This window comes from Amblyomma mixtum, chromosome 1 (assembly GCF_055824585.1).
Source record: "Amblyomma mixtum isolate Tamu chromosome 1, ASM5582458v1, whole genome shotgun sequence".
NCBI classification, from domain to species: domain Eukaryota; kingdom Metazoa; phylum Arthropoda; class Arachnida; order Ixodida; family Ixodidae; genus Amblyomma; species Amblyomma mixtum.
The window spans coordinates 205,646,378-205,670,310 of NC_143012.1; the positions used below are offsets into that span (position 1 = coordinate 205,646,378).

General features: G+C 49.9%; 2 protein-coding genes, 4 non-coding genes and 1 pseudogene across 6 annotated transcripts in view; 1 reads left to right on the top strand and 6 right to left on the bottom strand.

Moving 5' to 3' along the window:
• Positions 1-603, top strand: part of LOC149370625 (creatine transporter-like) — a 38,057-nt gene extending 37,454 nt beyond the window's left edge. The window contains exon 14 of the mRNA XM_089583853.1: positions 305-603. Coding sequence (XP_089439979.1) covers positions 305-493 — 189 coding nt within the window. The 3' untranslated portion in view covers positions 494-603. The remainder of the gene's footprint in view (positions 1-304) is intronic.
• Positions 604-7,748: 7,145 nt separating this feature from the next.
• Positions 7,749-7,821, bottom strand: TRNAA-AGC (transfer RNA alanine (anticodon AGC)). Its single transcript has one exon. It is a non-coding gene; the product is annotated as a tRNA-Ala (tRNA).
• Positions 7,822-11,811: 3,990 nt separating this feature from the next.
• On the bottom strand, positions 11,812-12,651 carry LOC149370627 (uncharacterized). The gene has a single exon (XM_089578259.1). The coding sequence runs from the start codon at positions 12,649-12,651 to the stop codon at positions 11,812-11,814; it is 840 nt and encodes a 279-aa protein (XP_089434385.1).
• Positions 12,652-12,789: 138 nt separating this feature from the next.
• Positions 12,790-12,862, bottom strand: TRNAA-AGC (transfer RNA alanine (anticodon AGC)). Its single transcript has one exon. It is a non-coding gene; the product is annotated as a tRNA-Ala (tRNA).
• Positions 12,863-21,451: 8,589 nt separating this feature from the next.
• Positions 21,452-22,678, bottom strand: LOC149370629 (uncharacterized; annotated as a pseudogene).
• Positions 22,679-22,821: 143 nt separating this feature from the next.
• Positions 22,822-22,894, bottom strand: TRNAA-AGC (transfer RNA alanine (anticodon AGC)). The gene has a single exon. It is a non-coding gene; the product is annotated as a tRNA-Ala (tRNA).
• Positions 22,895-23,290: 396 nt separating this feature from the next.
• Positions 23,291-23,363, bottom strand: TRNAA-AGC (transfer RNA alanine (anticodon AGC)). Its single transcript has one exon. It is a non-coding gene; the product is annotated as a tRNA-Ala (tRNA).
• Positions 23,364-23,933: the final 570 nt, after the last annotated feature.

Consider the following 23,933-nt stretch of genomic DNA (forward strand, 5'->3'; position numbering starts at 1 on the left):
AACTGCTTTGGTCTGCTTAGTGTGAGGTCTAAACACCAATTTCTCCCGACATATCATACCAAGGAAGCCGAGCACAGAACAAGAAGATAGCTCGCACCCACTGGGAAACCGGCGGATTCACAGTGAAACAGACGATGAAACCTGGCAACTCCCGCAGTCGTGGCGGATGCTCAAATAATTAGGGGTCGGGTGAAAGTTCAGGCGGGGATAGGATAATTAAAAAATGTGCCCGTATAGATTGGCTGTAGACGACGGTGACTTGTGAATGGGGGAGGAATCTCAGCAAGCGCCTTCTGATTCGCAGGACATTTACTCAGCTATGGAACCCGAGCCGAAGTACGGTCCCGCCGACCCCGAAATCTTGGCGCGTTACCAGGCGACGCAGGCCGGGCACAACGTGATGCCCTCGGGCATCAAGACGAGCCGCCAGCACAGCATCCACTCCGGCGGTGTTTACCGCAGCTGGCCCGCAACCACGGCCACGTCGCACTGATGGCGGCTGACCGCCTGGCGGCCGCCCTCTGATAAGAGGCCGTGTGTCACGCACAAGCAAAGCTGCTTAGCAGATGTGACCACGGTCCATTAAACGATCATTATTCTATACAAAAATTATGCACCTAGGTTAAATATAAACACGGGGCGGTCATCACTGTCCAGGCTCAAATACAGTGTTATGCCTTGAGCTTTAATGTGAGTGCACTCTCGTGATCTTGCGCGGCCAGAGATTACATTTGTTCAAAATAAAACAAGGCAGATCTCGTTATGTAAGCGCAACCCCCGCTCGACGTCAAGGGCACTAGGTGGCGCCCGAAAGGTGGCTTACATCTCTATGGCTGTAGCGCGAATTTTGGCTTTACCAGCGGTGAGAGCTGATTAGTACTCTACAACGGCAGGCACGTATCCAAGGGAGGGTCCAAGGCCCCAACCCACACCCCGTCCTCCTAAAGTCACTCGTTAAGCATGCAACCCCCACTCCCCCCTTCCGGGGTATAATAGTCTTGGGCCCGGCCCCTCCTGATAAAAAATTTTGGCTACGTGCCTGTGCAGCAGGAAACTAAACCCTGGTCGTATTCTTACTGTACTCAGGCAAAAAGAAGAATGGTAATGAGAAAAATACAGAAAAATGCTCGACACTTATTCAGCACGCAGACGGAAATGTGAAAAAACAGAGCTAAGCTTGCCGGCTTAGCACACTACTCAGCGAATCAGGTTGGCAGTAGTGGCGTTCCCATCAGGTAAGGCGAGTTCGGCGCATGCATGCAACGGGGATGGTAGCGCTGGCACAAGCATCTTTCTATGCATTTTATGCACGCAGTCAGCCATCCTGACACACAAATAGCTACTTGGCTTTGCTTTTTCATTTCGCGCAATTTACTTGGCTTCGGCTCTCTTTTCGAGCATGTTGAGCTACTTGGCTTTGGCCTGTTTCTTTCGAGCACGTTTAGGTACTTGGCTTAGCCTATTTCGAACTGGTTTCGCCACTGCGCTTCGCCGCTTTATGAGCCAGCACCACCTCTAGCCGTGCGGGCTTGCACGTTCAGATCAATATGACATTCTTATTTGTTTAAGCACTTGCGGTATTTGGATGCAATCCGGCTAAATTTCACAAGATAAACTCAGAAGCTTATAAATCAAAGCGTAAACTATGTGACCAATATGCAGGTCGATACCATGTGGTACTACGCCTGCCAGGCTAACAGTTCCATAGCTTTAATAGAACAGCCAAAGTGGGAAGGATGGGAGGCACCCCTCTCCAGTTCGTACCTTGATCACCGAGCCCTCGTCGAAAGAACACGGATGGCAGCCTTTGTGAACCGAATCCAGGGCTGAAGACCCGACCACCTTTTCCTAATTCCTCCTCACTCTTTTCCTCATTAAACGTTTTCATCACCACCTCATCCATCTTGGATATCAACACGCTTTAGACTTTCACGTGAGAATAGAGAATATCCACTCATGGCGAAGCTGCGAGCATACCACGACATACGCCTCTTTCGAACAACCGTCGTGGACTCTTCTCAGCACCTCGTCGACTCGGCACTGAGCTCCGCAGCTGTGTCTCGCAGCTGCGTCTCGGTGACACCCTAACAGCAGCTACAGCCCTCGTTGCGAGGAGGACAGGGAAAAGGGAAAGGAGAGGGGGTAATAGCCCACCTCGTTCTGCTCGCAGTATAGGCAAAGCAGCATTTGCTTCAGCAGGAAGGTTCTACCGACCTCTGACGCGCAGCGACATACCTCCTAGGTATCGAGTGCCCTTAGCTGCAACAACACGCTCTTACTTTGAAGAGTACATGAAAGTAATACGTGAGAAATATCTTGCTAGCGCTTCTTTTCAAGCAGACAAAACGTTCATCTTTAAAATTTCAAGAGTCTGCCTGTAAGCCATGGCAACAGCAATATTATGGCGAAATTATTCGAGGCCTACGGTTGCCGCGGTTGCGATGAGTAATTTCATAGTTCGCGCACTTCAACCAAACGACGTTGGGCCAACGATGCAACCGGGGGATACGATGTTTGTCATGCTCGTAGCCGAACGAGCAGTTCATTGATGACGTTCTCGAAGTATTCACGCACCGAACTCCAACTGCTGCATTCTGGGCAGTAGGAAACTATTCTTGAAACAAAGTATAACGATTTCCTTGTAGATGGTAATCCAAGAAAGCTCCACCAGAACAAAATCCGACAGACGAGCGAGCATCAAATGGCAGAACCTACTCTGAAAAATAATGTCCGCGCCCGTCCGACTACATGACAAAAAAAATGTACCGAGTCCCTCCGCAGTACCTCCAGCCACCGCCAAGATTGAATAGCGATGGTCGCAGTAGTAAGCTCGCTATTTGCTGCGTGTCGTTATTTCCTGTGTGGGAACTAATCCCGCTGGTCCTCTATGGTTGGCTTCCCCGCAGTGCACCCTAGCTAGCCTATTTAACTTAACAAGGGAGGGCGCCGGCGTCACAGCGACACACGCGCCACGGATGGCGTGATTGCTGCGCGTGCGCGAGGGGTGGGGGGAGGGTGCACGAGATCTCTTTTCGGCTGGCGATTTTGGCGTGTACGGACGTGTCGGTGCGATTTTCCGCTGTTCGCCAGCGGGTTGAAGCCTCGTTTTCCAGCATCTCGTCCCACCCAGCCGTGGAGTATCTCCCCCGCCTTAGCGCGGGCAAACGTTCGCTCGGAACCTTGCTGGTAAGTCGGACGTTCTCAATTCCTTAGCGTATTTTGTTGCTAGCTGGCGTTATTGTTGTTGTAGCAATAAATCCCTGTTTGTATCAGCCAGAGTGTCTTTCCTTTGTTCCCTCAGAGGAAGATGGCTCCAAAATGCCGAAGACATATCCTGCACTTCCAATGGCACCAGTTTTCTTCTCACGCCACTCGAGATTAGCAGGTTGATCCGGCGATCAGATTAACACACAAAATGGCGGCATCGGTGTGCAAACTTCGATGACTGAAAGGCGCCATAGTAGAAGAAACAACTTCATTCATTGAAGCTTCCGCACCGATCCCGCCATTTTGTTTGTTAACCTGATGGCCGTAAAACAGCCAGTATCGAGTGGCATTGTATTGCTTGAGAAGAAAACTGGTGCCAGTGGAAGTAGAATCTATCTACGGCGTTTTGCAGCCGTCTTCAGGACACTTCTGGCGAGCACGCAAAACACTCAAGCCCGAGTGCCTTTGGTCCCATCCAGTGTGTTCGACTTCTGACCTCGATCGTCGCGCCGTTTTCATTACTGCGAGCGTCACTACTGCGAACGTCACCGCTTGCTCCCGGTTCCCGCAAGGGGGCTGAGGAAGACTGATGAACGCATACTAAGAAGATTGCAGGCCAATACCCTAATATGTGCCCCGCAATCACCAAACACTCATCCTCAATTCGACGGGTGGTGTCCGCACTGTGGGGAAGTTTGCGATAACTTCCACATTGCGTGTGCATGTAAGGGGAATCCTGCCATGCCCCTTCCCCCATTAGAGAGGCATGGGCGGCGGCCGTATCCAAATGATCGGGGCTGGGGTCTCAAAGGGCTCGAGTCGAACGGGCGCGGGTGGCGACCCTGTCCTGTGGCGTCCCGGACAAGCGATGCCTTTCGTTTAAAGGGCCATTTCCGGCTCGCGAACTCTCAAAATTTAATAAAAATTTCTCACCCCTACCACCACCACTGCGCCACCACAGTGGGTCCCTCTGGGATCCCTCCCTTCTATTTCGGCAAATTTGAGGTGTCCACTGAAAGAGAGACAGTTACTGAGCCTCTTATTTCCTCATTACCAATTCTGTTTCCACAGAGCGTAAGAGGTAGTAGCACCATACCTTTCCTCTTGCAGCCTCGTCCTTCAGTTACTGGGACCATTCCCCGCGCAATCGTCGACATCTTTTACGGTGGATCAGTGGTTAAGGGGCTCCGCTACCGAGCCGGACTTTCGACGGAGGCGAAACGCAAAAGGCCCCCGTGTGTTGTGCGATGTCAGTGAATGCTAAAGAACCCCAGGTGGTCGAAATTATTCCGGAGACCTCCACTACGGCACCTCTTTCTGTCTCTCTTCTTTCACTCCCTCCTTTATCCCTTCCGTTGCGGCGAGGTTCGGGTGTCCGCCGAGAAGTGAGACAATTACCGCGCCCTTCATTTCCTGATAACCTTTCATTTTTTATCATCATCAAAAACTTTATTAACAAACAAAAGAGTTTGGAGCACGCAGGCGCCCTGGCCCGCGCACGGCCCCACTGCTCTCAAGCGTTGTTCCTGCGGTCCATAGCGCTGGTAGCCCAGTCAGTAGTGGTGGTCTGCACGACCGGGCCCTCGGAGCGCCGCAGGGTCTCCCAGTCCTCCCAGGTCCTGAACTGATCTAGGCCCCGCGGGGGAGGATCCGCCGGGCATTGAGAAAGGAGATGGAGAGCAGAAGCGACAGGCTCAGGACGGATAGTGTAGGATGAAGTGAGGACAAGGGGGTTACGTGAGAAAAAGTGGGAGGAAAGATGAGAGTGTGTGTGTTCGCAAATTGCGCCAGGGTGTTGTCTGTCGATTGCTGAGGGGCTGTCGATTGCGGGGGTATAGCTAATGCGAGGCCTTGGAGGCCTGCGTCATCTAGCTGAAAGTTTGCGCGCTCTCCTTCGTGAGTCCCGAGTGGGAAGCCGCCAGAGCCCGGTTTAAAGAACCTCGGGCTAAGAAGATGGCGGCCTCTTTTTCGGGATTCCCGGAGTGCGAAGGCAGCCAAATCAGATCCACATGACGGGGCAGGAGTGCACCATTCTAGTCTAGTATGCAAAAACCAGGGACGAAGATTACGATTTCAATTTAAGACTGATGGCTAGTGGATGCCTAAGTGGATACCGATAAAATTAACACGGCACAACGAGATGGAAAGAAATGTAAACATCATGCATGGCCGTGCATAGAAATGTTCTGCTGGCTAATCAAGCAAAAGAGACGGTCAAGCTCGATTTCACCGTCACAGGTTCGAGCAACAAAAGCAGCCAAAGTCACCCTGCTGCATGCAGTAACTACGCACCCTCTCAGCGCTGCACTAGCTGCGATTAGCACTGCACCCCTCGAAACACTGTAGTGGCGCATCTGTTTCCTTCAGCTGAACGTCATAAATGGCGCAGTGGGAAGCTGCTGCATTCGGGTATATATAATGCGAGTCAAGGTGTCTTATAAGGTGGGCTGTGGTGCAGACGACGCCGCGAAGGACTACAACCAAGATGGCTCTACCGGTAATCATGCGCATGAACAGTGGGCTTTGTGAAACTGGTCTATCGGTTGAGGCACTTGGGCTCTAGCTCGCGTCCTCTAACCGCTTCGAGAAAGTTCAGGAAGGCCATCTAACATTGTTGCCAAGGCCCTACAGGTTCGCCTGGCGTAAGCAGGAACAGTGGGGGCACCAGAACGCTCCGACAGACAGGATTACGAAAGCACGGCTGTCGGAACGCGAACTACGCTAGAGTTGTCGACGCCATTCTGTGGTGTCCGGTATCTGGACGGAGGGAAAGGACATGTGCGGACGGTAGCTCAATGTAGGCTGTTTATTTCCAGTAGAGCGTTTTGATTCAAAGAAGAGAGAGAAGTGCTGATGATGGCAGTACAGGCCGTAGGGATAACGAAACAGCTTTGGCGACAACAGTAACTTTCTGTTATTTTTTTCTGTCGAATCGTACACGTTAGTTACTTTTTCGCTTCCTTGTCTTTCTCTTAATTTGTTAGTTTGTTTGTTTTTGAACGCCTCCTTGCCTATCCCTTTGTTTGTTTGTTTCGTATTCCGCTCGTTTGCACATTCAGCTTCTCGGTTGCTTGTTTTGTTTGCATGTTTGTTTCACGTAAGAGAGTTCGAATGCAACCAAACAATATACTAAGTGCTGTTCTTCGGATCCTCACGGAATGAACCCAACCACAGCTGCTCTGCTTTTTTTTCCTCCAACATGCAGGTGCACCTTTGCATATTTTCCGTGCTGCTAGTATTAATTTTGAGAGCGACTACTAATGTGGTATTTCCCCGCTTTCTTTCTGCTCTTGTAGCCGCTTGAGAAATCCTATCGCAGTCCTTGAAGGAGACACATCATCCAGGGGCGTAGCCGGGGGGGGGGGGGGGGGGGGGTTATGGGGCTTCAGCTTCCCCCCCCCCCCCTCCCCCCGAATTTTTTTTGAACTGTCACGCACCACTGACGAAAACAACCACCGGCGGCGGGGCAGTCATTCTGGATTTTGTCACCTACAATGTCTTTTTCAGACTAGAAAAGACATTTTGGCGCGAACATTGCTAACTCGAGTTGGATTTCGTGGCAACGCCCATGCACCTGCAGTCACGTAAGGCAAGCATCAGTTGGCATCATGATCAAAATTACGATGCGAATACGAAAATTTTGAGGTCATCAATAACCGATATTGATTGACCTTGCTTATTGAAAGCTCTGCCCACGCAACGTTTCCCAACATGCACACTCGGATATTGGTTATTTCTTCTTGCGGCATCATTCGTGGCATTCGTTTGTCCTTCTCTTTCCTTTTTAGCTAGCTGCTTTTATTTTTTCTTTGAACCAAAGGAATACCCTTCTGTAATTATGGGTGCAGAATAATTGTCGCCGTGCAGGCAGTTAAAAAATACGTACTTTCGTATTGTTCGTATTGAGGAGCATTGTTCCTCTATTATTCTAACCATATGGTTCTGTAGCGACCGCAGCTTGGCCCAAGTTCATATCGCTACTTCAGCTATCATAGTTTTGTTTTTGCCTGGATACTCTGGCTTTCCGTGTGCAAAATTTACTATCTCTGATTGCGCAAGATGTTTATTTGCCTTGTTTGACGCATTATCTAGAGTGACTTTTGCTTAGATACGTAGATTTAATTGAGACATACGTGTATTTAATTATGTTTTTGCGAGGTTTTGTGTATACACACAGTGACTTTGTTTCCACTGGCACTTTTTTTTCTTTATTAAGTTGTATATTCGCATATCTAATACTCCATTGTATCTTCGAATTTCTAATGAATATTTTGCAGAACTCCTCGTGTATACATGGGCTCGTTGTTGCGACTAAAATTTCTGCGCAATTATTCCCAATATATAACCGCGCTGCAGCTCCTACTGCGCAGTACACTGGAACGAAGGACAGCGTCGTTTATATTTTTTCCTGGTCGCTGGATATGTACAAAAAGTTGAGTTCTTGAACGACAAAGATTCATTAAAATAGTTGCCCTATATACTTGCCAATTTCATGGCATCATCGTTCTAAAAGAAAACTAAGATTGAACTCAAAAAAACTGTGGAGGTGCTGGGTATCGATCCCAGTACCTCTCGCATGCTAAGCGAGCGCTCTACCATCTGAGCTACACCCCTTTTTTTTTTCTTTATTACCGGACACTGACACATTACAAAATTGTACACGGAACAAATCAGCCAGCTCACAGCCAAATGTTCACGTAGAAATGATAGTCATAAGTAAGCTGTCATCCTTAGGTGGGATGACGTTGTCGTGTTAAAATTCACTCAAATGGATCAAGGGTTCTAATCTTGGCAGCCATTCGGGAACTGTAGGCTTCAATTTGTGCATTTCAACAAAGGCATGCATACTTTCACGAAAGTAGAGCCTTGCAGGGCGAGCATCGGGGTCTAAATGAAACCCAGCCATCCGGGACCGCCAGAGGCTGTGCAGACCGATTAACATGACGGTATCGAAAGGTACGCCATCTTCGTTATCTGTTGACAGGAACCTGATGCTACGTGTATCTAACGGCAAGTCTTTTTTAAGGGTTCTTTGCAGCACGTCCCAAAAATAAACCCCCTCCCAACAGTGTAGAAAAACATGATCTATTGTCTCAGGCTGTTTGCATATTAAACAAAGTGACCCCCATGGCAGAAAAAAGCCCCTGTCCTCAAGAAATGTTTTTACCGATAACGTTCCAGTATGCAGCTTAAAGAAAAACGTTTTTACTCCGGGGGAAACTGGCATCCTTTTTACCCGCTTCAATACATCTTGACCCGGATAGCCGCTGTACAAGGCTCTGTACACAGGAACGGAGAAAAAGTCATCGCATACATCCTTATACAATTTTTTCCTATTGACTGAGCACAAATATTCAACCGAAAAACGAGTTGTCAAAATTCTGACACTGTTTACGACCTCTCTTAAAAACCCAAAGAGGCGCCCTGGCATACTTTCTGTGGCAACAACAAAATTTGGCAACGAACGCACGAGCCTTACTTGGCAAACAGTGCGCAGAAATGGATCAGTGACTTCGCGGAAGAAAAGGAATCTGTTTACGAGCTGTCGTGCGAATAAGTGTGCTAGCCCAAGACCCCCGTCTTTGACACTCCGAAACAAGTTATCCCGTCTACACCTTTCCCAATTCGACGCCCAAACAAAAGCGGCAAATACCCGATGCAGCCTCTGGATGTTTAACCTGGAACAGTGAAGCGTTTGCATTACATACCACAACTTGGCCACAAAAAACAGATTACAGACCGTTGCGCGTGCAAAGATAGACAGCGGCACACCGCTCCATTTGTCAGCTTTCTCACGTATTTCTTGGGCTTGGTCGCGCCAAAATGGCTCACTGTCTTCATAACAGTCTAAAGGCACACCCAAATACTTAACCGGTGTTGTGACCCAAGCCACGTTGGCAAACATGCAAGGCGTCGATGGCCACTCTCCGTGCCAAAACCCTAGACACTTTCCCCAATTCACTGGACTTCCAGTGGCCGTGCTGAAATCTTTCACGGCATCGACTGCCACGCTAACGCTCTCTCTGTTCGCACAGAAGACGGCTACGTCATCGGCATACGCCAAAAGTTTGACCTCCGTCATGTGGACTTGGAAGCCCTGTGCATCTTCATTCTCAAGGATTGACAAGCACAAAGTTTCAATATAAATGCAGAACAGAAGCGGGCTGAGGGGGCAACCCTGACGCACCGAACGTCGCACGTTTACGGGTGCACGGAGTTCCTTGTTGACAATTAATCTTTTAGTGCAGTTTCGGTACGCCAAGGCCACGCCCCCAGATAACAGAACCCACATTAATGTAATCTAGAACTGCAAACAAGGCATCATGTGAAACACAATCAAACGCTTTTTCAAGGTCGAGCTGTAGAACCGCGACGCTACCGCATGTTGCGTCACAACACTCCAGTACGCATCTGGCCTTATGTATGTTGGTAGCAATGGCCCTTCCCTTAATGCCGCAAGTCTGGTGAGGCCCAACAATCTCCTTAATAACGGTCTGTAATCTGGCTGCTAGTACTTTCATTAGTATTTTTTAATCAACATTTGTTAGGGCTATTGGCCTGTATGACGTCACCAATCTCAATTTCTCAGTTTGTTCTGTTTTGGGGATTAGTATAGTATCTGACGACGCAAAAGAAGGCGGCAACATGTTAAGATCATACCCTTCGTTAAATACTGCAGCTAACAATGGGGACAACACTTTTTTAAATGCTTTATAAAAAGCCGCGCTCAAGCCGTCAGGCCCTGGCGACTTTCCTGGATTTAGATTATCAATGGCACGCTCCACTTCATGCTCCGAAATCGGCAGCTACAACCTTTCTGTGGTGTCAGCATCTAGTCGTGGCAAGGAAGAAAGAAACACGCGCTTAAACCTGTCCATGTTCATGTCGCGAAAAGCAAACAGTTGCTGATAGTATTCGTAAAACGCACGTGCAATGCCGTCTTTATCTGTCACGAGGTTGCCATTCCACTCTATTTCTTCTATGTCGTTTCGACGAGCATGCGCTTTCTCGAGCCGAGAGCCCGTTTAGTGGGCGTCTCGCCTGCTGCGCATCTTTCGGCCCTGGCGCGAACGAGCGCTCCTCGATAACGATCCTTTTCTAATAACTCAATTCTCTTTTTCAGTTTTCTAATATCCTCATTATAGACCCCTGGCTCTTTGCACTCGTGCGCTATTAACTGATTTAGTGTCGCCCTTAAACATGCTTCTTCTTGCTTTTCATCATGTCGAATACAACTGGCTCTTTCTATAGCTTTCATCTTAATTTCTTGTTTGCACCGTTCCCACTGCTCTCCAATGGTGGTGCACGGCCGTTGTTCTATCTCTTTAAGCTTCCCTGCAATTATTTCAACTAAAGCTTCATCTTCTAAGAGTTTGGAGTTTAGCTTCCACAGTCCCCACACAAATTTTTTCCTTCGGTTTCTAGGGCCGATTGTACATTTCACAAGACAGTGATCCGAAAAAGACACTGGCATAACGACATAATTTTGGCATTTCGCAATCGCATCCAACGATAAATAAATACGGCCGAGCCTGGCATGACTAGAACCTTGAAAATGCGTGTATTTCACGCTGCGCGCTCCCTCCAAACACTCCGCTATATTATCTAGAGCAAATTCGCCAACTAGCTGCGACAAAACATCCGTGCTTGCGTCTCTAAAGGCGCGGCTACTTGTCTTATCTCGAGCACTTAAGACAATTGAAATCGCCCATAACGACGAGTTGTCGCCCAGTATTTAGATATCGCTGGATGCTCACGAAAAAATTTAACCTTTCATCAGCCGGATTCGGTGCATAAACACAAAGAACGCGCCATTCACTGTTATGAAAAACGAAGTCACACACAATTAAGCGACCCTGCATACATGAAATCACTTCCTGCACTGTCAGTCCTGGCAACTTCTTAACGAACAGAAGGCACCCGGCCGATGTGCCAACCGCGTGACTAACAGCCACATCGTACCTCGACGTGAAACGCTGCACCATGCTCCCCGTGTCCTCTTCCCCTTCTATTTTGGTTTCCTGAACCGCCAACACGTCCACGTCCTGGTCCGTTAAAATACGGTATACTTGACTTTGCTTTCTTTTCGATGCAAACCCACGGACGTTAAGCGTTGCTACGCTCAGTGACTGTTCCATCGCCATTTTCGTACTTTAGAAGGACGTTGGGAGCATGGTGCTTACCTTTCGCGCCTAGCACGCCGCTAGACGCTTCCAGAAGTCCCGCCGCCATCGTAATTATCGGGCTCGACGTGCTGCGAGAGCGGCTTTTCGGCTGCCCTCCGGCCCGTCCCGATGTTAGGTTGCGGTCTGAAGGAAGGTCGTCGCCCCTGCACAGTTTTCGTAGGTGGTTCCTCGGCGTTGCCAGGGGCCTGCTTATCCGCCCCGTCACCGGCGTCGGCGTGCGGGCGCTTCGGCGCACTGCCAGCGCTCGTTGACCGGCCGCCGTTTTCCGCATTCGTGTTCTCAGCCGCCGATGTTTCCGGAGTACTTGTCCCTTGAAGGGGCGCTTCCTCGCTCACAGGCGCCTCCGAAACAACGGATGGCAGTGCCTGTGTCTTGTCCACGCCCTCGCACGCCTCCTTTTCCGTGGTCGTCGGAGTTGTCACGCTGGGGCCACCGCAGAGCTCTCCACACCATCGGTCCCTTTGCCTACCTCCTCAGCCTCGACGACGTCCATAATGTCTTCCGGTGTCTCCTCTCTGAGCGCTGGCACCGTTGCGGCAGCGTATGTGCGGACACACCCATCTTCGGAATGTCCGAAACGTCGGCAGCGTGAGCAGCGAGGTACCTTGCATTCACGTCGGACATGTCCGCTGCCCTGACAACGCAGACACTGCATGGGCCGCCCAGGCACGACCACAAGGGCCAGCTCACCGGCGACTCGTATCTGGTGGGGGAGGTCGTCCGCTTTCATTCCAGGCTTCAGCTTGAGCAGCACTATCCTTGTGGTGGAGCCCTTTTCTTTCACACCTTGCACACGCCAACGCTCACGGGTTACCTCTGTCACGTTCCCGAAGGCCGCAAACGCAGTCCGGATATCTTCGTCGGCGACGCCGTGCAGCATCCAGTGTAGCCGCAGTTTCAGCACCTGGTCCTCGGGGTCGAATATAACACACCGGCGTCCTTTAACTGGAAGCTCCTTGAAAGCCGCCAATCGCTTTGTTGCTTCAGCGCTGTTGAGAGTCACCGCCCAAACATGGTTGATTTGGTACGCCCCCAACGCCACTACGTCGGGGAGCGCACCCGCTTGGGCGAGGGCGTCACGAAAATCTTCGACCTTGTAAGGCCGCGCTCGCACGTCGCCGTGTAAAAACACGGTGTTGAGAACAACACGTCCTGTTGGAAGGTTCGGCAAAATAATCTCGTAATCCTTATCGGCTTCCATGTCGGACCTGTTTCCGCGGCCAGCAAGGGCCGCTATCGCCGCTCCACCGGAGCTCATGATTCTGCGACCGTTCACGACAGTGGCCGGAAGTAGAATGATGAGCTACACCCCCGACAAAGCACTAATTACAGGCAGGAGCTCTTGAGAGCTGACTCTCCTCAGTAATTGTGAAAACTGAGGTTTAAAAAAAAGTCGTGGAGGAGCTGGGTATCGATCCCAGTACCTCTCGCATGCTAAGCGAGCGCTCTACCATCTGAGCTACACCCCTTTTTTTTTTCTTTATTGCCTGACTTCGGCAAGAACCACAGTACACAAATACACTTACAGAGCACAATGAGCAATAATTAACAACACTGTCCGCCTGCGGGTGCGTGGCTTCGTCACGTTAAAACTCCTTAAGCGTCACCAAAGGCTCGACTCTTTCGAGCCACTCGGGAGCTTCAGGAGCAAGTTTCTGAACTTCAATATACTTATGCATGCACTCCCGATAATAGAGCCGTGCTGGCCGTGCATCAGGATCGCGATGATATCCTGCCATTCTGGAGCGCCAAATACAATGGAGGCCCATTAGCATAATGAGGTCGAATGGTGTCCCATCCTCACTCTCTACAGGCAAGTACCGAATACCATGAGCGTCGAGCGGAAATTCCTTTTTTAAAGTCCGTTGTAAGATGTCCCAAAAGTATACCCCCTCCCAACAGTGCAAAAAAACGTGGTCTATTGTTTCTGGTTGTTTACAAATTAAACAATGTGATCCCCAAGATAGAAATAACTGCTTCCTTTCCAAGAATTCCTTTACTGGTAGTGTTCTGGTATGTAATTTAAAGAAAAAAGTTTTTGCACTTGGCGGCACCTTCATCGCCTTCACACGCTTAAGTACGTCGCGTCCCAGGCCTCCATTGTATAAGGCCCTGTACATAGGTTGTGGAAGAACTACATCGCACAAATCTTTATACAACTTCTTCCTGCTAACAGAAGATAAATATTCATACGAAAATCGAACAGACAGGAATCGAACACTCGCGACAACCTCTCTAAAGTAACCAAAAATACGTCCCGAGAAACTTTCGGTTGTGACAACAAAGTCCGGCAGTGCATTTCCGAGCCTTAATTGGCACACAGTGCGCAAAAACGGATCGCTTACATCGCGCACAAAACAAAATCTGCTTACAATCTGCCGCAGAAATAAGTGTCCCAGACTCAGGCCGCCATCCTTCACCCGCCTAAACAAATTGGTCCGGCTGCAGCGTTCCCAGTCCGCAGCCCACACAAAAACGGCAAAGATCCGGTGCAGTCGCTGTACGTTCATCCTTGCACAACGCAACACTTGCATCACGTACCACAGCCTAGACATAAAAAACAGATTGCACACTGTGGCCCTTGCGAAAATTGAAAGGTGTCGCCCTTTCCACCTTTCCGCCTTTTCACGCGTGGCTTGCGTCTGTGCTTTCCAGTACGAATCGCTATCGCGATAACCGTCCAGTGGGACGCCTAAGTACTTTACTGGGGTCGTCACCCAGGACACGTTTGCAAAATTGCCGGGCTTCGTTAGCCATTCTCCGTGCCAAAGCCCCAGGGACTTTGACCAATTCACTTTACTACCGGTGACCTTGGTGAATTCTTTTACGCATGCCACGGCCTCGGTTATACCTTCCCGGTTCACTGTGAACACCGCGACATCATCCGCATAAGCCAGCAGCTTAACTTCTGCCGCCTGTAGCTGGAAGCCTCGAATTTTTTCACTTTCCATGATATTCAAACACAAAGCTTCAATATAAATGCAGAATAGAAGAGGGCTGAGGGGACAACCCTGGCGCACCGAACGCTGCAGGCTAATGGGGGCCCCCAAACTCTTATTTACAATTAATCTTGTCGTGCAGCTCCGGTACGCCAAGGTCACTCCCTCGCAAATAATGGACCCTACATTCACATGGTCGAGTATGCAGAACAGGATATCGTGCGAAACACAACCGAATGCCTTCTCAAGATCTAGCTGAAGGATGGCTACACAGCTATTTGTGTTATCACAACATTCCAGCACACACCTCGCTCTATGAATATTGGAAACAATAGAGCGTCCCTTGATCCCACACGTCTGGTGGGGACCGACTATATCCTGAATTACTGACTGTAGTCTACGGGCTAAAATCTTCATGACAACTTTATAATCTACGTTTGAGGACGATAGGACGATACGCTGTGACCTGCTTTAACTTTTCTGCGTCATTGGATTTAGGGATTAGCACTGTATGGGATTTACCATAAGACGGGGGCAATTCATTTTCTTTGTAGGCTTCGTTAAAAACTGCTGTCAGTAGTGGCACTATTTCGTGTTTATATGCTTTGTAAAAAGCGGCGCATAACCCATCAGGTCCAGGAGATTTTCCCAGGTTCAAATTTTCTATTGCTTGCTCGACCTCCGACGCAGTTATCGACAGCTCCAGCCTTTCTTTTTGTTCGTCATCTAATCGCGGCAAAGCGCCAAGAAACTTTTCCTTGAATGCGCTCACATCCACTTCTTCCTTTGCAAACAGCGCCTGATAATGTTAAAGAAATGCCTGCTGGATATGCCCGCTTTCTCCAGATAACGCCCCGCCCCATTCAATCTGTTCAATGTGGTTTCGTTGAGCATGCGTTTTTTCCATTCCTAGCGCTCGTTTTGAAGGTGTCTCCCCATCAGCTATATCTTGCGCCCTAGCCCGCACCAGTGCGCCACGATAGCGTTCTTCTTCAAAGAGTTCAATCTTATTTTTTTATTTTCCTAATGTCATCCATCCATTTGCCAGGCTCTTCGCTTTCTCTTTCGAGAAGTCTAGCTAGTAAAGATCTTAAATTGTCCTCCTCACGCTTCTCCTCTTGTCGTATGCAACTTGACCTTTCGATTGCTGCTATTTTTATTTGTTGTTTGCAAAGTTCCCACTGCTGCCATACTTTCAGTTCCCCGCTCGGCTTTAATTTACTGATTTCTTCGTTTACTTTCCTGCTAAAGATGTCGTCTGTAATGAGCTTATTATTTAATTTCCACATCTCCCAAGAAAACTGATTTCCTCGTTTCTTTGTCCCTATCCCACACTTCACTAAACAATGATCCGAAAATGATACCGGTACTACATTGTAGCTACTGCATTTTGAAATAACGTTCGGTGACACATAAATGCGATCTAGCCGTGCATGGCTTGACCGTTGAAAATGTGTGAGTCTCACACAACGCTCGCCTTCTAAACATTCGGCCACATCATCGAGGTTGCACGTGTCTATAATTTCTGAGAGTACTTCAGTGCTTCTGTCCCTAAATGCCCTTGCACTGGTTTTGTCACAGCCTCTCAGGACGCAATTGAAGTCACCCATGACGATCAGGCATTTCTCATCACTGAAGTGCTTTTGTACGCGTTGAAAAAACGATGTCCTCTCATCCACCGCATTTGGGGCGTACACACAAATGATGCGCCAATATGTTTTGTCGTACAGGAGGTCAACCAAAACAAATCGACCCGAAGGACACGCCGTATATGCCTGAACCTCAAGTCCCGGTACATTCTTTACAAAGATGACACAACCCGCAGACGTTCCTACAGCGTGGGCGACAACTGCAAAAAACCTAGACGTGAAACGTCGCACCATGCTCCCGGTCTCCTCTTCCCCGTCAATTTTCGTTTCCTGCACTGCCAGGACGTCAATGTCGGGCTCAGTTAAAAGGCGGTACACCTGGCTCTGCTTCTTCTTACTTGCCAGTCCCCTGACATTAAGTGTACCGACTTTCATGGGGAACGCATGAGCCATTTTCATGCAGAAGAAAGAGGCCGGGAACATGGTGCTTACCCTTCACGTCTAGCGCTTGGCTAGACGACATCATTGACACCGGAGCCATCCGGTGCTGGTGCCAGGCCTGGCAGCGGGGGCGGCTTGTCAAGGGCTCTCCTCTCCGTCGACACATTTGGTCGTGGCCGGATGGACGACCGCCGTCCTTGGGTCGTTTTTGCCGGCGGCTCTTCGACGCTGGGGGCTTCCGCCTTGTCGTCTTCGGTTCCGGTCTGGGCGTGTGGCCGCTTCGCTGGGGCAGGGACGCCGGTCGTGCGGGCGCCGCTCTGGTCAAGGTTCTCCTCGGTCAGAGTCGCTGGCTCGGTTTCTTGGAGCGCTGGCACGCTTACTTCACCGCTCGACGCCTCCGTCTCCTTTCTAGTAGGTTCTGCCCCTTGAGGCTTGCGTCCGGCATCGCTGCTGGAGGGTCCCGAAGAGCCCGTCGATCCTGCTTGCTTTTCGGGTTCCTCTATGCCTTTCTCAGATTCTTCGGCCTCGACTACATCCATCAGGAGTTCCGCAGAGTCGTCTTTCGACGCCCCGCCCGTAGCCACCGCGTAAGTGCGGACACACTCGTTATCCGCGTGGCCGTACCGCCGGCATTTCGTACAGCGGGGAACCTTGCATTCGCGCCGCACGTGGCCTGTACCATGGCAGCGCAAGCACTGCATTGGACGCCCAGGCGCCACGACAAGAGCCAACTCTCCGGCGACACGTACCTGGTGTGGCAGGTCATCCACTTTCAAGCCGGGCTTCAACTTCAGTAGGACCGTTCTTGTCGTTGAGCTCTTGTCATTGACGCCTTGTATCCGCCACCGCTCACGCGTAACGTCGGTCACTTTGCCAAACGCCGCGAATGCCGTCCGGATGTCGTCGTCGGCCACACCGTGAAGCATCCAGTGTAGCCGCAGCTTTACCTGCTGGTCTTCCGGGTCGATAATGAGGCAGCGGCGTTTCTTAACTTGCAGCTCGTTGAAGGCGAGCAACTTCTTTGCTGCCTCCGTGTTCCGCAGGGTAACTGCCCACACGTGGTTGATTTGGTACGCCCCCAACGCGACCACGTCGGGGAGCGTACCGGTCTCGGCCAGGGCGTCACGGAAATCCTCGACCCGGAACGGCCTCGCTCGCACGTCGCCGTGAAGAAAAACGGTGTTGAAAACAACACGTCCTGTTGGCAGTGTCGGCAAAATAATCTGGTAATCCTTATCACCGCAGTCATCGATCCTGTTTCCGCGGCCGTCAAAGGCCGCTATCGCCGCTCCGCTGGAGCCCATGACCCTGCGATCCGTTCAGCTCGGCTGCCGGAAGCAGAAATCTGAGCTACACCCCCGACAAAGCACTAATTACAGGCAGGAGCTCTTGAGAGCTGACTCTCCTCAGTAATTGTGAAAACTGAGGTTTAAAAAAAAGTCGTGGAGGTGCTGGGTATCGATCCCAGTACCTCTCGCATGCTAAGCGAGCGCTCTACCATCTGAGCTACACTTTTTTTTTCTTTATTGCCAGTCTCCGACAGTGAGCAGTAATACAGGACGATACACTAAAACAAAAACAGAAAGAAACAAAAAAAAGCAGTAGCACTCAGCTTTGCACTGACATTGTCGCATTAAAATTCCTTCAGCGCTGTCAAGGCTTCTACTCTCGGCAACCACTGTGGTACACACTGAAGCAATTTCTGAACTTCAACAAATCTGGATATACTCTCGCGAAAATACATCCGTGCGGGCCTCGCATCCGGATCGCAATGGAAACCGGCCATGCGAGAACGCCATACAGAGTGGAGGCCAGCCAGCATTATGAGGTCAAATGGAATCCCGTCTTCATTATTTACTGCTAGGTATCTAATGCCGTGAGGGTCCTATGGGAAATCCTTTTTGACCGTTCTCTGTAGAACATCCCAAAAGTACACACCTTCCCAGCAATGCAGAAAAACATGGTCTATAGTTTCGGGCTGTTTGCATATCAGACAGTCAGCTCCCCACGGTAAGAAAAAACCCCGTTGCTCTAGAAATTTCTTTACTGGCAGTGTTTCCGTATGTAGCTTGAAGAAAAAGGATTTCATGCCGGGTGTCACCTGCATTCTCTTTACCTTTTTTAAAACATTCTGACCGGGCTGTCCACTATGCAAGGCTCTGTACAATGGTTCTGGAAAAATGTTGTCACATACATCTTTGTGCAGTGTTGTTCTTTTCACTGAAAAAAGATAATCATTTGAAAAACGCGTCGACAAAAACCGTATACTAGTCACCACCTCTTTGAAAAATCCTGAAATGGGTCCGGGCATCCCATTTGTGCCAACAATAAAACTAGGCAGCGCACATCTTAATCTAACTTGGCACACTGTGCGCAAAAAAGGATCGCTTGTGTCACGAAAAAACATAAACCTATTTACCAGTTGTCGCACAAAGAGATGCGACAGACTGAGACCACCATCCTTCACCCTTCTGAACAAATTCGTTCGGCTACACCTTTCCCATTGCGATGCCCATATAAAGGTTGCGAACACTCTGTGCAGCCTTTGCACATTCACCGCGAGCAGTGCAGTACCTGCATCAGATACCATAGCTTACTTACAAAAAAAAGGTTACACACCGTGGCCCTGGCAAAGAACGATAAAGGAACCCCCTTCCACCTGTCTGCTTTTTCTCGCGTTTCCTGCAGCTGGCTTAGCCAGAGGTCGTCATTGTTTTTGTAGAATTCCAATGGGACACCCAGGTACTTCGCTGGGGTGTTCACCCACGTCACGCCAGCGAATGTGTCTGGGGTCGTCGGCCATTCTCCATGCCATAATCCCAGGCATTTACCCCAGTTAATTAAACTGCCCGTGAGATCCCGGAAACACTTCACTACTTCAACCGTTGCTGTAATACTTCCTAGGTCGATGCAGCATACGGCGACATCGTCGGCATATGCTAAGAGCTTTACTTCAGACGCTTGCAGATGAAACCCACGAATTGAATCATTCTGAATGATAACCAAGCATAGCGTTTCAATGTACAGACAAAATAAAAGTGGGCTGAGGGGGCAGCCCTGGCGCACCGAACGCTTCACCGCAATGGGGGCCCCCAATGACTTGTTTATGATTAGCTGCGTGGTGCAATTTCTGTACGCCATGACCACTCCCTCTTTGATAATCGAGCCGACATTAATATGATCAAGAATAGCGAACAAAATAACATGTGGGACGCAGTCAAAGGCCTTCTCTAGGTCGAGCTGCAGCACAGCGACACAAGCTTTCATGATGTCACAGCACTCAAGCACGCACCGTATCTTATGTATGTTAGTGACTATAGACCTGCCCCTGATTCCACATGTCTGGTGGCAGCCTACTAGGTCTTTAATCACTGTTTGGAGTCTGCTCGCTAAAACTTTCATTAAAATTTTGTAGTCTACGTTAGTTAAAGAGATTGGTCTGTAATAAGTCACAAGTCTAAGTTTTTCCTCATCATCAGTCTTAGGGATAAGAACAGTGTGTGATGTACTATAGGACTGTGGTAGAGCTTTCATTCGGTACGCCTCATTGAACACTTCCGTGAGCACTGCAGACAGCTTTTCTTTGAAAAACTTATAAAAGGAGGCGGACAAGCCATCGGGCCCAGGCGACTTTCCGTTGTTTAAGTTTTCAATGGCAAGGCACACTTCACCTTCAGTTATTGGTCGCTCCAAAAATTCTCTTATCTGATCGTCCAATCTCGGCATGTGGGCAAGAAACGTCTTTTTAAACCCGTCCAGGTCGGCAGGATGGAACGCAAATAGCGCCTGATAATGCTCAGAGAACTCTCGCCCAATGCCCTCGTTGTCATTCACAACGACGCCATTCCGCTCCATCTCTGCTATGTGATTTCGTCTGGCGTTTGTCTTTTCAAATTCTAAAGCCCGCTTCGTAGGCACCTCGCCTGCTTTCAGTGAATTTGTTCTCGCACGCACCAGCGCACCCCGATAACGTTCTTCTTCAATCAACTGCAGTTTCTGCTTTAGATTTCTGACGTCATCTATGAAAATACCGGGCGTTTTGCACTCCTCTGCTATCAGTTTCTGCAATGTTGTTCGCAGCTCGGTTTCCTTCATTTTTTCGTGGTAGCGAATCGCACTGGCCCTGTCAATTGCTGTGACTTTAATCTGCTGCTTGCATAGTTCCCACTGCTGACCGAGATTCAGGCTACTGTTTGGTTTTAGTCTGTTAATTTCTGCTAATGCTTTTGCTACGAATTGTTCGTCGCCAAGTAGCTCAGAATTCATTTTCCACATGTCCCATACAAAGTGTTTCATTTGTTTCTTTGTTCCTATAGCGCATTTAACCAGGCAGTGATCAGTAAAACACATCGGTACAACGTCGTAACCACGGCACCTCGGGATCACATCCAGAGAGACGTAGATCCGATCCAGGCGTGCGTGGCTAGCACCCTGGAAATGAGTGTACTTTACAGCGCGTGCGCTCTGCAGGCATTCAGCTACATCTGTTAATTCCGCTTCGGCAATGACCTCTGCTAATAAATCTGTACTCTTGTCTCGGAAAGCTGTGCAACTGGTTTTGTCTGCAGACCTAAGCACGCAGTTAAAGTCACCCAAAATAATGAGGCGTTTTTCAGGCATCACGTACTGTCGGACATAGGCAAAGAAATTATGTCTTTCCTCCACTGTATTAGGCACATAAACACAAATCACCCGATATTTCGCTTCACACAGAAGGAAGTCACACACTATTAATCTCCCAGACGGGCATGACATGATGCTTTGAAAGTAAGACCGGGCAACTTTTTCACAAACAGTACACATCCTGCTGACAACCCAACAGCGTGGCTAACGACGGCGTAGTACCTCGCTGTGAAACGCAGCACCATGCTCGCAGTCTCCCCCTCTCCCTCGACTTTTGTCTCCTGAACAGCTAGAATGTCAATGTCCTTCTCTGTTACCAGCCGATACAATTGACTTTGTTTTCGTTTTTGTGCTAACCCTCTGACATTTAAAGTAGCTACACATAGAGACGGTTCAGGAGCCATTTAGGTTTGCAGTAGGAGGGAGGCCCAGAGCATGGTGCTTACCTTTAGCATCTAGCAAACCGCTAGACGCCTCCGGGGCCGTCCGGTTGGCTGCTGTCGCTTTTCGACGGGGGAGGCTTGTCCGCAGGCTTCCTGTCCACGTTGACGTTTGGTCGCGGCTTGAAGGTAGCCCGCCGTCCTTGCGCCGCTTTCACTGGCGGCTCGTCAACGCTGCCTGCGAGCACCTTGTCGTCGTGGTCCCCGGAGACTTCGTGGGGGCGTTTCGTTGCCGTACCGGTACCCGTTGTAACGGAAGCGCCGTTGATTGGTGCATCCTGTCCCTTAGATGATAGAGGCGGTTGCGCTTGACGACTCGCGCCGCTTTTATCAAGGTCCTGCTGCACCGGTGGTGGACTAGCCACCGGCTGACTGGGATGGTCTGCGCTTGTGTCCTGCGGTCCACCAGCGAGGGCTGATAGTTCTGCCACTGCACTAGGCACCGGCTCACCCGTTCCTTCCGCCGCGTCCTCTGCTTCGGTCGCGTCCATTAAGTGCTCGGTTTCTTCCCTTGCACTCGGTTTCATTGCCGAGGCATACGTACGGATACACTGGGAGTCCTCGTGTCCGAAACGCCTGCAGCTCGAGCAGCGCGGCACCTTGCACTCTCTCCTGACGTGACCGGTGCCGTGACAGCGCAAGCACTGCATCGGACGGCCGGGTGCGACGACTAAGGCCAACTCTCCTCCAACCCGTATTTGATGCGGCAAGTCTTCAACTGTCATGCCCCTCTTTAGCTTCAGAACGACGGTCCTCGTCGTGGAACCCTTGTCGCTCACACCTTGCACACGCCACCGCTCCCTACTAACGTCCATGACGGTCCCAAACGCCGCTAACGCGGTCCGCACGTCGTCGTCAGCCACACCGTGCAACAGCCAGTGAAGCCTAAGCCTCACCTGCTGATCCTGTGGGTCGATGATGACGCAGCGACGCTTCTTCACGTTTAGTTCCTTAAAGGCCAGAAGCCGCTTCGTAGCCTCCGCGCCATTAAGGGTGACTGCCCACACGTGATTGACCTGGTAGACTCCCAGAGCCACCACGTCCGGCAGCAAACCAGTCGGCAGGAGGGCGTCTCTTAAATCTTCCACCCTGTAGGGCCGCGCTCACACGTCGCCATGCAAAAACACGGTGTTCAGAACGATGTTTCCTGTTGGCAGTTGGGGCAGTATAAGCTGATAATCGCCGTCATCGCTATCGGTGATCTTGTTTCCGCGGCCAGCCAAGGCCGCTATCGCCGCTCCACCGGAGCTCATGATTCTGCGACCGTTCACGACAGTGGCCGGAAGTGGAATGACCATCTGAGCTACACCCCCGACAAAGCACTAATTACAGGCAGGAGCTCTTGAGAGCTGACTCTCCTCAGTAATTATGAAAACTGAGGTTTAAAAAAAAGTCGTGGAGGTGCTGGGTATCGATCCCAGTACCTCTCGCGTGCTAAGCGAGCGCTCTACCATCTGAGCTACACCCCCTTTTTTTTTATTTATTGCCTGACTTCGGCAAGAACCACAGTACACAAATACACTTACAGAGCGCAATGAGCAATAATTAACAACACTATCCGCCCGGGGGTGCGTGGCTTCATCATATTAAAACTCCTTAAGCGTCACCAAAGGCTCGACTCTTTCGAGCCACTCGGGAGCTTCAGGAGCAAGTTTCTGAACTTCAATATACTTATGCATGCACTCCCGAAAATAGATCCGTGCTGGCCGTGCATCAGGATCGCAATGATATCCTGCCATTCACGACAGTGGCCGGAAGTGGAATGACCATCTGAGCTACACCCCCGACAAAGCACTAATTACAGGCAGGAGCTCTTGAGAGCTGACTCTCCTCAGTAATTGTGAAAACTGTTTAAAAAAAAGTCGTGGAGGTGCTGGGTATCGATCCCAGTACCTCTCGCATGCTAAGCGAGCGCTCTACTATCTGAGCTACACCCCCTTTCTTTATGGTCCTTTGTAACACGTCCCAAAAATAAACCCCTTCCCAGCAGTGCAAAAAAACATGGTCTATTGTTTCAGGCTGTTTACAAATTAAGCAGTTCGATCCCCACGGTAAAAAGAAATCCTTTCCCTCTAGAAACTTTTTAACTGGTAACGTCCCGGTATGTAACTTAAAAAAGAAAGTCTTTACTCCTGGTGGCACCTGCATTTTCTTCACCCTTTTTAAAACATCCCCTCCCGGGCCTCCACTGTACAAGGCCCTGTACATGGGCTCTGGGAAAACAATACCACAAAGATCATTGTACAACTTTTTCCTTTTGCTTTTCCACAAATAATCGGTGGAAAAACGAGCCGAAAGAAACCGAACGCTTGCTACAATCTCTTTGTAGTAACCAAAAGTTCCACCAGAGAACTCTTCTGTGGATACCACAAACTCCGGCAGCAATCGCCGCAGCTTCACTTGGCACACGGTGCGCAAGAACGGGTCTGTGACGTCGCGAAAAAACAAAAAACGGTTCACCAGCTGCCTTAAAAAGAGGTGCCCTAGCCCTAGCCCCCCATCTTTTAC

Bases quoted from the DNA above. Each gene is read 5' to 3' on its own strand.
- LOC149370627 (XM_089578259.1), bottom strand. From the start codon at position 12,651: ATGAGCTCCGGTGGAGCGGCGATAGCGGCCCTTGCTGGCCGCGGAAAC.